The following is a 14,502-nucleotide window of genomic DNA, read 5'->3' as shown; positions in this document are numbered from 1 at the left end:
ATCAGAGTTGACTGTGACAAATTACCTGAAGACCTCTGGTTTATGCAATGTAAGTTGGAATAACCTTTGATTTTATCTGCTCTTTGTGGATGAGCTCATTTTCACGTGATAGCTCTTATTAGAATGATTCATTTCAAATAATTTTAATAAAAATGGAACATTCCAAGGAGATCCTCTGTTATGTCAATCCTTGAGCACTGATCTTTGGTATTGGTATTGGTAGTGGTTTATTATTGTCACTTTTACAAAGGTGCAGTGAAAAACTTGTCTTGCATACTGATCGTACAGGTCAATTCATTAGACAGTGCAGTTACATTGGGTTAGTACAGAGTGCATTGATGTAGTGCAGGTAAAAACAATGGGCTCTGATTTCTGGACCTCTGCTCTAACAAGAATGCATGATGAGCATCACATGACAATCTGAAACAAGAGGAAGATTAAATCATTCCAATCTGCTCGACCATTCGCTAAAATTGTGGCTGAAGTCCTAATTCAATATCACTTTCCCATAAAACACTGACACGCCCTGATTCCCCTGGTACCCAAATCAATCTGCACTTTTAACATACTCAGTGACTGAGCCTCCACAGCCTTCTCGGCTAAAGAATTCTACAAATTTACAACCCTTTGAATGAATTGATTTCTCCTCCTTCCAATACGGTATGTCTGACCCCTTATTTTGAGACTGATTGCTCGTTCGCCATCTGCAAGCCGGGGGAAACATTCTTTGAGCAGCCATGCCTACAAGCTTTAAGCATGTGTCAATGAGATCTCCTTTTATTTTTCTAAATTTTAGGGAATAAATGCTATGACTCTAATCAATCTTTCCTCATAGGATAATCCACCCATTCCAGGAATTACACTAATGAATGCAAAATGATGCATCAGAGTGGCATTGGTGAATATAAACACATGGTGAAATCTGAACTCAGATGTAAAACCCAAGACTCTTCACAAACAAGGTTAGAGTTTAATTTCATGAGGCCTTCCCTGTTCTGATGGCAGCTATTGACTGCCAGGGATACTGGCAGTATCCCTGCACTATGCATTTGCAACAGCAATGCAGCCTGCAGAATAATCTTACTGGAACTCAGAAATCCTGACTCAAGGACCACCATTATTCAGTCTACAGAATACTCTAGTATAGCCAAAGATCCTTAGTGTCCATGATCTGCAAATATCACCTTGGTGCAAATTTATGATGTTTAAAAACAGTATTGTGAGGCACCAGAATAGGAACAGCAGTAAAAAGAACGATGCTGTTAACAGACATGTGAATAGTAAAGCCACTTTGTGATGTAAGGGCCCAGTGTTCTATACCATATCTTTATTTTTTAACGTCTCGGAGAAGATTTGGAGGCCAATTTGCTTCAGGAATATGGCAGTTTGAACCATGGGGTCCTGGAGTTAGGATTTCTGATCCCAGGGCTCAGAATTGATGCTGTGGAATTATAATCACTGACTTGCCTCCTTTAGCAGATTCATCTTCCCCTTTAGTGTAGCCTTATCAACATTTTAATATCCATAGAAAGGGAACGATGACAAGGGGAGAGAAGCAGAAGGTTTATTTGTTGAATACGCTAATGTAGTGGCTAAGTTATTGAGCAAGTATATTTTTGTGCCTTTTATGTCCATATTGCTATGTATAGAAATTTGTAGACTGGCCTCACATCTCTTTGCTTCTGCTATACATGCCCTTTCTCTGCTTCCAAGAAATAAGTGTCAGTCTTGTTCCTCCTTCCAGAATGGATCACCTCACTCACCTTTTTCCATATTGGATTTAATTCATCATTTAATCACCCAGACTGCCACCTGGCTTAAATCTCCTTGTGCTTCTTGTACTTTTTGATATTCCTCTAAGTTAACATCAGCTACACAAGTTAACACCATACCTCATGTATACACATTGTTTACTAATGTGGTAAAGAGTGGCCCCTGTGTGACACCTTTTGCTTTTCCATGAAAACCCCTTTAACTTCCGATTTCAGTTTTCTCAAAAAGCACAGGAACAACCCCTTCAGTCCAAGGACTCCATGCTGACTATCAATCACCCATTTACTCTAATCCTACATTAATCCCATTTTTATTCTTCCCACAGCCTCATCAACTCTCCCCAGATTCTACCACTCACATACAGTACATACTAGGGGCAATTTACAGTGACCAATTAACCTACCCACTTGCACATCTTTGGGATGTGGGAGGAAACCAGTGCACCCGGAGGAATCCCACATGGTCAGAGGGAGAACACGCAGGCTCCATACAGACGGCAACCAAGGTCAGGAATGAAATGGGTCTCTGGCACTGTGAGGCAGCAGCTCGACTAACTGCACCATTGTGCCATCTCTGTACCACTGTGCCACCCCTCTTTGTTTTGCTTCTACCTTTTGATCCATTCTGCTACATGATTTCGGCTTGCACACATTTTGACCTTTGACATGAGTCTCCTAAGTGGTAGTTTATTGCAAATATTCTGGTAGTCCATATACACCACAATTTTCACATTATCCATATCAACCATACATAACATTTGTTTGGGAAGTCCCAGCTGTCTGTACTGTATCCCTACATTTAGTTTTTTTCTAAACCAAAGGCTCCAGAAGCTTTCCCTCCTCTAGTATTAAGATAAATAATTCCCTCAATTGCTCCCATCTTTCCCTTTGAATATTAGAATCTCATTAGTTTGCAAGTTCTCCAACATTAATTCTATTGAATTGTTATATATTGATGCTAGGGAACTGGCACTTGAGATTTTCAGGGCCAAAGGCAAAGAAAAGAAGGAATAAGACCGACAGAAGTACTCTAACAAGAGATAGCTTTGATTCAATGGGTCAAAGAGCCTCCTTCTGTGTCACAACAATTGTATGATTCTAACTTATTTCCAGTTCACGTAAATGGCTGTGAATGTAATCCATCTGTATCTGGGGGTCTTGGCCTCTTCATGTTTGAGTAGCTTGTGTGGTATTTCCTTTCTTTATACCTTAACTGCTGTAGTATCCTTCTTGACTTCTCGGATCTTGCAACTTCTGTTCCTGGTTACCCTTGTTACCGTGTTACTCTTGCCAGCAGGTGCACTTCGTGCCTGAATTCTCCCAAATCCCCTTCAGTTTCTGCCGTGGAATGTCCATTTTATCTGGTTATTGCTTGTTACTTTTTCAACATTGTCAACACGCCTGTCCCATCGATGTTAGTATTTGCTTCATCTGTTAGTCAAGTTGCAGCTGGGTTTATTTATTCGGTAACCCCGATCGATTTTTGGTGGACATTACAAGCCAAAATAAAATGCACAGATTTAGGCGTTGGGTTGTGCGTTGTGCTACTGCAAACTGTAACGTTGCTCCTTACTTTGTTACTTTGTTTAAAGTTCATTATTATCGTTTCCCTGTGTGTGGCACTGTCTGAGTTGCACTCCCCACTGCTGTCTGAATGCAGAACCAATTTAGTGAAAAGGATTTGGGTTTACTGGGTTGCCTGTGGCAACGTTTTCTTGTTGATCCGCAGCTACAGCTCTTGAGTCGCTAACGCTGTGGAAAGTTGATGCCGTCTTGTTGCACTTCTCCATGTCTTAAAGTTAATATTTTTGGTCCTTGAGTTCTTTTTTTTGCTCTTCCTTATTGAAGATGTCAATAATGGGAGGATTGTCCCGTCCTCCCAGTCACACTTCACTCCGACTGCAACACATCCAGCACCCGCTGTCCCGTCTCGGGGACCCGGACACGATTACTGTCCGCGGCTTCTCCCGGGCCGGCGACAAGCCACCGGCCGAGCTGCCGCTCATGTGGGATCGGCCAGCAGCTAGTGCACGGAGCTGCGGCAGGGAGCCGAGGGAGAAGGAGAGCGACGCAAAGCAAGGGTCCCGGGGGCTCCTGACTCTGCAGCACATCCCCGAGGGGGTGGAGGTGGCGTTCGGCACGGACCCTGACAGACCGCGGCTGCCCATCTTCGGTAAGTCGATCCCAGGGCGTAACCGGAGCGGGACATGGGGCAGAGGGGCGGGGGAGAGCGAAGGAGGGGGAGACTCTGCTACGGGGAGGGAATACTGATACCTGGGAAAATCCTGGTCCAGCAGAGATATACCGACAGAAGGAGAGACGTTTGCACGCAGGGAAACGGGGAGACACACAGACACAGTGGGAGATATACCACTTCACGAGGGGAGATACTCAAACACAGGGTAATACACAAACACGGGGCAATACACAAACACAGGGCTAGATCACTGACACACAGAGATACGCTGACACTCAGGAAGATACCCTGACTTGCAAGGCGAGACACATTGACCCACGGGGAGAGACGTTGAAACCTTGGGAGATGTGCGCTGACCTGGAGGGGGGTAGACTAACACAGGGGCTGATACTCTGGCGCGATGAAGAGCCAGTGACTCAACCATATACTGACACAGCAGGTGGGATACTATTATAGGAAGACAGTGGGAGGAGAGGAAGGAAACGCTAAAAGAGGGGAGTTGATATACTAATACATGGAGACGGTGCACTGACACAAGGGATAATACCAGGGGGAATATACTGACACAGGTAATATACCGACTTGCAGAGAGAAGCTATACTGACACATAGAGGGTTCAAAACTGACATTGAGAAGCGAGGTATGCTGACACAGAGAGTGGTGCACAAAGGTGATATATTGACCTATTTGTCACACAGGATGGGGGATGTCTTTATGGACACAGTGTGGGAGACTTGTATCAGTGACAGGATGGTGCTTTGCGCATAATCTTCATGACTATGAATATCTGTTTCTAGCAGTTTGATTCCACTCCTGTAATCAACAGCATTAATTAAACGGGGAACCTTGGATCATTAGAAGCAGATACCAGAACACCTGAAAGAAAAATCAAATCAACACCCTGTCTGGCTAAATAACACTTTTTTTAACTGGATGGGAAAGAGCACTGGGGAATCGCAGACAGAATCCCAAATCCATTATAACTGGTGGTGTTATTTCTTCCTCTTCAATTTCTGCCTTAATCCAATGTTAACCAGAGCAAACAAAAACTGTGGAATAAAAATATCATTATTGATTCTCACTTCCTCGTGTATTTACACATTTTAAAATCGATTTCTTTATGTTGTTGTGGAGTTTCTGCATGCATAAACTCTAACCAGTCTGTTTAATTAAACAAAAGACCTATAAATGATTTGATGGCCCCATTTCTCTCATGGTTACCGAACTTGGTGTTCAATCTCAGTTACTACAGTCACACAATGTTCTATGCTGGAGCTACTCAGCTGGGGGTTTGATCAGTCCTCTGGCATTATCTCAGTGGCACATATTTAACCCTTAGAAAAAAAAATGACCCATTACATTTCACAGGATCATTACCAAAAAAAAAGTAACACTGAGCCCCGCAACTGAGATATTAGAGCAGGTGAACTAAAACTTGCCAAAGAGGTAAGTTTAATGAAACATCTGAGCAGAGGAGAGAAATGGTGAGGCAGGGTGGTTTTTGAAAGGAATTTCAAAGCTTCGGCTCAAGGCTGACACTCCCAGTGGTGACATGATTAAAATCAGGGCAATAGGACAAAATTGGATGATAACATGTTGTATTGTTGTATCACTAAGGGAGGTTACTGAGAGAGAGGTGAGGCCATGGAGAGATTTGGGATGATGAGAATTATAAACAAAGTCAGGAAGTAAAACTGAATTGTCAATCTGCCAACTCTCTGCTAGATCCTGTGTGGGATCACCTTTTCCACCTCCATAACTTTTCCCAATTCCACCTCTACCTCAGGTTATCAGCTGCTGAAACTCTTATCCATGTCTTTGTTATCTCTAAACTTAAAGTCATAAAGTCATATAGCATGGAAACAGGCCCTTCAGCCCAACCAGTCCATGCTGACCAAGATGCCCATCTAAGCTAGTCCCATTTGCCCACATTTGGCCCATATCCCTCTGAACCTTTCCTGTCCATCTACCTCTCCAAGTGCCTTTTAAATGTAGCTAATATACCTGCCTCCACCACTTCCTCTGGCAGCTCATTCCATATACTGACCATCCATTGGGTGAAAAAGTTGCCCCTCAGGTTCCTGTTAAATCTCTCCCCTTAAACCTATGCCCTCTAGTTCTTGATTCCCCAACCCCAGGAAAAAGACTGTGTGCACTCACCCTACTTGACTATACAAACACACAGCTGACACCCTCCCTTATTCTACCCACTGTAAACCCGAGGAGGCTCCCAACGAGGCCTATTCACCTCACCTCTGCCCTTGCTGACCCATACCGATTCCAAGCTCAAGTGACAGCTTGAACTTACTCATTGACCTCACACTTTCCTGCCTTAGTAAAATCTTTTTTCCAATCCTTAAACAAAAATTGGCTGTGAGAGGCTTTAGATTGCAAGAAAATATAGATGGGCTGAGTAGCTGGACAGAAAAAATGAGAAATGGAATTTTAGCTAAAGTGTGATGTAATGAATTTGGGGAGGTACAGCAAAGAATACACAATAAATGGAAAGGTATTGAATGGTGTGGAGGGACAAAGGAAGAGTACAATCACTGATTCTTAAAGACAGCAGGACCAGTCAATAAGGTGATTAACACTCTATATAACACTGGTTAGGCTACATCTTAAGTATTGTAAGCACTTTGAGTCACCGCATTGCAATCATGTGCAAGTTTGAAGTACACTTTGCATAACATGTGTGATGTATGAGGTGTGTTATAGAAAGTGTGACATTGGAGAAATGTCAAAACATGCATTTGGTGCAACTTAATGATCACATATACTTTATTCATTTACATGATGGGCATATCACTGGTAAGGACAGCTTTATTACTCATCTCTAATTATAAAAACAAACACAAAGAATTAGAAGCAGGAGTAGGCCATCTGATCCCACAAGCTTACTCGGGTATTTTATGTCATAGTTGATCCTGCACTGCTTCTGCTTTAACACTTGACCTGCATATCTTTTGATTTTCTTATTGTCCAAAAGTCTATCAGTCTCAGTCTTGAAGAAACTGACAAGCCACAGTGCTTTTGCACAGGGAATTCTGAATATTTACAATCTTTTGAACCAAGAAGCTTCTCCTCACCTCAGTCTTCAACAGCCAGTCCCTTACCTTGGGTCCTTATCCCTCCTCAGCCAGAGGAAACACCCTCACAGCATTTCCCAGGTCAAATCCTGTTGGAACTGTGCAATTCCCAATGAAATCTAAGGTACAACGAGCATGGGCCAATTCTATATTTTCTTCTCTCATCCTAGGAATTAACCTAATGGATCTAAGCTGCATTGTAAATTGCCCTTGAGAAGATGGTTGTGAGCTACCTTCTTCAGCCAATGCAGTATGTGTGCCCTTTGGTAATCAGTATTAGGATTTTGACTGAGCAATGGTGAAAGAATAACTATAAATTTCCATCTGATGGCAAAGTAACTTAAAGGGGAATGGAGTTGGCAGCGTTCCTGTGCATCCAATATCCTTGCTTTTCTAAGTGGTAGAAGATTTGAAATTTGGAGATGCTTTCAAATAATGGCTGTTATCTGTGGTTCATTTCATCCTAGATTGAAGATTGTGATATTTCACATGGAAGGGAAAATTATATAATGTAGTACACAAAATATTATTCTACTGCTGAGGTGCATCCCTTTCAAGTCATTGCTTTCCACTCTTGAAATTAAAGTTTTCTTCTAAAGAAGTGTGATTGCCATGCTCAATTCACTCTGTTGCTTGTTTAGGGGTCCTCAAAGATTGAAATGTTCTTTTCATTTTAAGTTTTAGGATTGTTCTGCATTGGGAGCAAAGTGGCACATGTGGAGGGCACTGTTCGTTCACACCATTAATATCAATGCATTGATGGATTGAAAAATAAGATTTATGTTGGATAGGTAAAAATAATGAATGCCTTAAGAAAACCTAAGGTGTATGGAGTTTGTTCTCTATCCTGAAACACATTGTCGAATCATTATAGTAATTCATATAAATGAACACACATATTAATCTATAACTCATTGTAACAGGTCAACGAACAGACCTTGAAAGCCGTACTGAGAGCAGAATGAGCAAGAGTAGCAGGCTTAGTAATACATCCCGCCCTGGGACACAACTCAGGATTGAGATTGATGAGGTACGTACTAGAATGTAGCTAAATTTTCCAACATCACAGTCGTATAACTGGACAGTATCAGGCCCCTGATACCTTAATTTAAGGTTCTTTGAAATTACTCTATGTCCATACTTACATTCCAAGTGTCACTTTAATTATATAAAGGATTTGACAGGAACTTCACATCAATAGTAGGGTAGGTTATTCAAAATCAAATCCAATTTTACACCAGTACTTGGAGTCATTGGTAATAATTCTTAAATGTTGGAAACAATATCTGGGGCCTTTCCAATATTCTCCTGTTGTAATTATGGCTAAAGTGCAATGACAAGAAGGAAATTTGTCCAGCTCTTGGATGCTCTCACCTCAGCCATGTCTGCTAGCATTCATGGACACTCTTTGAAACATAGTCTTTGCCATTTCTCAGGTTTCCTGAATTAGATAGGATATGGCTGATTGGGCGAAGCCTTGCAGACAAGAAGTTTCTTTGTTCACGGGTTATTGGGGGTACAAAGAAATCCCACTTTCCATACGTGGTTCTGTAGACTACAGCTTATTCAGGTTATTTTTAGATGTGATGAGTGTTTCTACTTTCAATTTCCTTACAAGCAGTGATTTCCAGACCTCCACCACTCTTTAAATGAAAACCAAAATTCCTCATTTCCCCTCTACCTCCTCCACCTTATTATCTTAAATCTCTGTCAGCTTGTTACAGACATCTCCCCTTCTGTTCATTCTGTCTTGGCACCTCTCACTTCCATGACTCTCTTAAGCTGTCTCTATTCTAAAGAAGGCAACTCCAGCCTAGCCAACTTGTTCTCTTTAAATGTATTACCTTAAGCTATTTTTGGATTGAATAACTTTTCACACTTTGCCCTTATCAAAAGTAATAGTGATAAATTTATACCAAATATTGGATAGATCATGATCAGAATACTCAAGAGAGCAAGGAGAGAGATCAGTTTTTTTATGTCAAATTAGATGAATTGATGATGTGGGAAGGCATAAGGAGGTCAGTTTTATTGGATTGAAAATGGGATTGGGTCACTTTCTGTCTAATTGCACTTGTCTACCAGCCACTGCCTATTTGAATAAGGTCTTAAGAAGATGGGGGCAAAATGTCCAATTGTTGGAATCAGGAGCCAGTTTTATATCTGCAGTTTGGGGTCTTGAACAGTGCACTAAATGCAATTTTGAGTTTGAATTTGGGTGCGAGGTCAGGAAAGCCAGTCAGCATCATTTTACAGCCTACTCCCATTTGCAAATAGAGGTAGTGAGATGTTTGTGCTCCACCAACAGATGTCATGTTCTTTGGAACAGTACTATTATTACCTCTGGTGTGGAGATCATCAAGAGCTACCAGCATACAATCCTAAGAATACATGAGAAATATAAATCTCCAGGAACATAACGGCAGTGGAGATTTGATGGTTCTTTGTCCCATTTGTTTCTTCACTGCCTTATTCTCCTCATCTACAAAGAAAGAGAAAACCTGCTCTAAAGTTCCTGTCACATACTTTACCCCTTGAAATGAAATAATGGTTTAAGTGATTGTAAATGTGCAAGTTATTTTACTTAGTTTTGACTACAAAATATTTAAGTATTATGTTGTGTGTATGCGGTGTTGGTGTGTAACTATAATAAAGTCTGAAAGAGTTACTATAGCAACACCCAGGCTATATGTAGGGTAGGACATGATAGAGGTTTTAAAGCAGTTGTAACTTCCTTTGCAAACATACCATTCCTGAATCTCAATAATGGCTCAGACTGGGCTGGCTTGTGCTGTTTCAAAGGGGTTGTGAGATGTTTACTGTCAGCCAATGTATGCCTTACATTGGAAGAATTCTATTACTGACTGGTGTGGAGACCATTACGAGCAGCAAATGTATAACTAAAAGAACACATGAGAAATCGAAACACTAAGGGAAATCAAAAGTGCCTAATTATTTAGAGCAACACACACAAAATGCTGGAGGAACTCAGCAGGTCAGGCAGCATCTATGGAGGGAAATAAACAGTCAACGTATTGGTCGAGACCCTTCATCAGGACTGGGGAGGAAAACTTCTTCAGGGTAGGCATACCTCGAGGAGTCTTCACAGTGGAGCAGTGAAACCAGAGACACAAGACATTCTGCAGATGTTGGAATATGGAGCAACACGCACTAAATGCTGGAAAAACATCATCGTGTTTTTCAGCTGAAGGAGCTCAGCAAGTCAGACAGCATCTATGGAGGGAAATAAACAGTAGACGTTTTGGATCGAGATACTTCATCAGGACTGGGGTGTCCTGGTGGGACCCAGTCCTGATGAAGGATCTTGACCCGAAACGTCTACTGTTTATTTCCCTCCATAGATGCTGCCTGACCTGCTGAGTTCCTCCAGCATTTTGTGTGTGTTGCTCCAGATTCCAGCATCTGCAGAATCTCTTGTGTCTGCCCAATTATTTAATGTTGTTTATATGACCTGCACTTTATGAACATAGGAACATAAGGAAAGGATTAGGCCAGTCAGCCCTTTGAACCTTCACTACCTTTCAGTTAGATCATGGATACACAGTGCATCCTTTTTTTCTTGATGGCTCTTACATAGCTGAAACCCTGTACTTTAATCACACACTGCAGAACCTGTTCATGGGTGTTTCCTCAAACGTTGTTCTGTTTTTCAGCTGGAACACCAGCTGCGTGAAAAAATAATATGCAGTGGCTACTTCACTGTCAAACAGCTTTTCAAATCTAATGATCCTGAAGGAAGAGAGCAGCTTAACAGGTAAACATATTATTGATCATCGTATCGGGAGACAGAGCTAACAGGATGAAAATATAAAGACATTAATTAATATATCTCATTCATTTTCCAAGGGAAGTTCTACTTATGGTACTGTCAAAATTCCTGGGACGATTTATCTCTCCAAGACAATTCCACCAACTTCTTTTGAGGTGAGTAATATGAAGAGGGATTTCTCTTAAGTGGAAGCCAAGAATGTCAGAATAGATTCTGTTTTAATTTGTCCAGATATGATTTTTTTAGCTGAACCATTTCTACTAATAGTGGTCTGGGTCTGACTAGTGGTTTTCAATTGCAAAAGTGCATTGAGAAAGAAAGGCATAGGTCACACTTCTGGAGTGGAGTTTGTGCATAGGTTCTCATTGTCCACTTTAACTGATAGAGGGAGGAATGCAATGAGAATTTCTATGGGTATTTCAGTGGTTATCCAACAAAACTTTGTCAAAGGAGTTGCAAAAAATCCCAGAAAAATAGTCCTGTGGGACAAACTCAGAGAACTTCATGGCCAGTTGTGCTTTTGCAACCCTTCTTTGAAATGTATCATTTGCTCATTGTTCTGGATTGCAAGTAGGTTTTACTTATAACTTAGAATAGTTTAGCTGCTTGAAAGCAAAGGAAATCCAAACATCAGAAACAAAGTGATTAACAGCGGTAACAGGGTAAGGATATGGAAAAGTAATTAAAAATACCATTCCCAACTACAAAGTGTATAAAAATAATACAGCTATTTTCTAGTTGGAACTGTATGGATATTATGAGAGGTTCAGTACAGATATTATAGATCACCAAATCATTTCAATTTAATCAATGTCAATCAGTAAAGCACAAGAGCCAATCCAGTACAGAGTGCAATTTGTACACCAATTTAATTTATCATGTACTAGTGGAGAACAGATAAAGAATTTACATAACAGTACAGAATGGGTAATGCATTCAAGTGAACAGTCCTATTTATCCATGTCAATAAGAAGCTTAAAATAGTCTCTTTTTTTAGTTAATGATATGAATTTATTCAGCATTTTTGCTATAATCAAAAATCTGGTTTATCAACAGACCTGAGGACCATTTTCACTTCTAACCCAAGCTAGTTTACCCCTCACCTTCTCCAGTTGAGTTTTTTTTGTACAAACACTTTCCCCTTTCTATTTGGGCCATAGTCTTTCCAATATCATGCTCTCTTCTCTTGAAGAACACAAAATCCCCAAAAAAGAGCAGGACTAGGCTACCTGTCTCCTCAGACCTGTCCTGCTATTCATAGGATCATGGCTGGTCTGTCCCAGGCCTTCAGTCCTCTTCACTGTCAGTTCCACATCACACTCAATTCCTTGATCTTTCAAATATGTATCTACCTTTCCTTTAAATACCTCTAGTGATCCAGCCTCTAAAACTCTCTGGAGCAGAAAATTCCAAAGATTCACCACCCTCTGTGAGAAGAAATTCCTACAGATCTCAGTGTTAAATGACCACCCATCTCCAATTCGTACATCTCCAATTAACTAATCTGTGCCCATTGCTATGCAGTTGTGTGCCTGTAAAGGCATAGAACAATACAATATAGAAAGAAGCTTTGTGGCCCCTTGTGCCAAATATTAAAATAAATAGCACATTAAAAGTGGTATTTATTTGTCTTCTACCAAGCACTTTTAACACAGCCCCTCAAGAGTTTCTATACAAGTACATCATATTTCTAATTCTCTTTTGGGAACTACCAATGAATTTGCTTCTATTATCTTTTCTGGCAAAATATTCTGATAAGAGCAAGTTGCACAAAAATAAAAAAACTCCCCTCTCTTTGTTGATCTAAAATTGTTGCCCCTTAATTACCAGGCCAGCTCTGAGTAGAAACAATTCTCTTACTTCCTCCATCAAATCCCCACTTAAGGATGTATAAGGGCAGCAGGAGAGTTAGCTGCACATCTCCACCATCAGTCAGCCTACAGAGACAATGCATGTGAGGAACGAGTCCCTGTCAACTTGCTGGAAGGGTGCCATCTGTGGAAACATACCAAACAGAGGGGGAGTCAGTGCCTTAACAAGAGGTGGACAGAAGTGGGAGAGAAATAAGCAAAGGAAAGTGTAAGACCGAGAAAATGAGATACGTCAGTAGAAAAACCTGGTTTTGAAAGATCAGGTGTAAACCTGTCAATAAATGTAAAAGCTGCATTTACAATGGACCAAAAAGATGAAATGAAGCTCTTTTCTTGAAATGGAAACAGAAAACACCACCGTGGTTCACTTTTGTTTTTAACTTTTGCTATATTCAGGTTCAAGCTGAATGAAAAGGCGATCATTAAATGTGATGAATTTTACGCGGCTGCCAAGGACCCCATCCCCACAGGAGCCACCTCATGGCTCAATCCAATAAATCGACCCAGTGATAAGATTCTGGTGACCGCTTCACAGGTGCACTCTCAGCTCAAGGAGAAAGTGAGGCAGAGGTAGGCCTTATGGCAGATCATTCATCTGTTCAGGGAAACTTTAAAAAAAGATTATCTGTGGTTTTATTTACATTACATTAACAAAAGTATACATTTATTTTGTGACTTTTATGACCTTAAGATGTCCTAAAATGGTTCAAGGCCAAAGTCCACACATTACTGGCTTGGAGAATTCAGGCTAAAAGTGGATGACAGAGATGAGAAGAGACGTATGCTGGTCAAATATAGATGACCTTCCCCTTACTCTCAGGACCTTGTATCAGATAAATTAAAAATACTCAGTGCATTCCATCTTTTAATGTTACAATAAATGATTACAACACCTCATCAGCTAGCAGTCAGCTTATGCGTACACCTCTAGCTAGCTCAACAAGCTCACCACAAACTCAGACAATTGAAGTTTACCAGTTTTACTAATCTCCACCTGTGAATTCAGTGAATAAAGGCACCAGTCCTCCAACTGTCCAGACTCACTGGTTGTTTTCTGGGTAAAGGTGCCTTGTGCTGAGTACCTGTTTCCTTCTACAGCTTCCCTATGTAGATCCCCTTTGTGCCAGTTAGGGTTGATGTGTACTTTGCGGCAGTTTCATGTAATTAGGTTTACTGGGCTCTGCTGCTCGTTCAAACTACAGTGACAAGGAAGCAAATATTGCCCATTGCTCACACCCTGCCCCCTACCAACACATCCATCCAACATGGGTTCTTTTGGAAAGGGAACTTCTACAGATGTGAAACAATTTTCTTTTGCTGAGGATTTTGAGGATTATTTTCAGAATGGCCTTTCACTGGAATTCACACAGGAGGGCAAACAGCTGAAGGCAGTGGCAGAGTGTTCTCATCAACCATTGTGCCAGCAGTTGTACCTGTGGACATAGATGCAGTTGTGGAAGGGTAACTGGCATCCCGATTCAGCAGGAAGGGAAAGACAGAACTCACACATCTCTTGAAAGTTGACATGAACACTGATACTGCAAGTTGTGGTCAAAGTTATTTCCTCCATAAATGTTCTTACCCCCCCAAATCTGTCTGAACTAGGGAAGGAACTATCTGCAGTATCTGTCAGTGTGTACTACCTACTGACGCATTGCCATCACTTTCCCTTAAAATTGCAAGAACTTCACTGCATCTCTGCATTTCTTGAAAGTATGACAACCAATGGGATTTTATGTTACCATCTGGGCAACTGGCCGTACTCATCTCCTGCAGTTACCTC

The 14,502-nt window shown here is 41.1% G+C and overlaps 1 protein-coding gene across 1 annotated transcript; it reads left to right on the top strand.

Moving 5' to 3' along the window:
- The first annotated feature begins 3,534 nt into the window (after positions 1–3,534).
- On the top strand, positions 3,535–13,293 carry LOC127572511 (uncharacterized). Its single transcript, XM_052019870.1, has 5 exons — positions 3,535–3,945; positions 7,982–8,088; positions 10,733–10,833; positions 10,926–11,003; positions 13,116–13,293. The coding sequence occupies exons 1-5, from the start codon at positions 3,621–3,623 to the stop codon at positions 13,291–13,293; spliced, it is 789 nt and encodes a 262-aa protein (XP_051875830.1). The 5' UTR covers positions 3,535–3,620.
- Positions 13,294–14,502: the final 1,209 nt, after the last annotated feature.

This window comes from Pristis pectinata, chromosome 7 (genome assembly GCF_009764475.1).
Source record: "Pristis pectinata isolate sPriPec2 chromosome 7, sPriPec2.1.pri, whole genome shotgun sequence".
Classification (NCBI taxonomy): domain Eukaryota; kingdom Metazoa; phylum Chordata; class Chondrichthyes; order Rhinopristiformes; family Pristidae; genus Pristis; species Pristis pectinata.
Note: the sequence above shows the minus strand (reverse complement) of the source record. Positions and strands in the feature narration are given on the sequence as shown.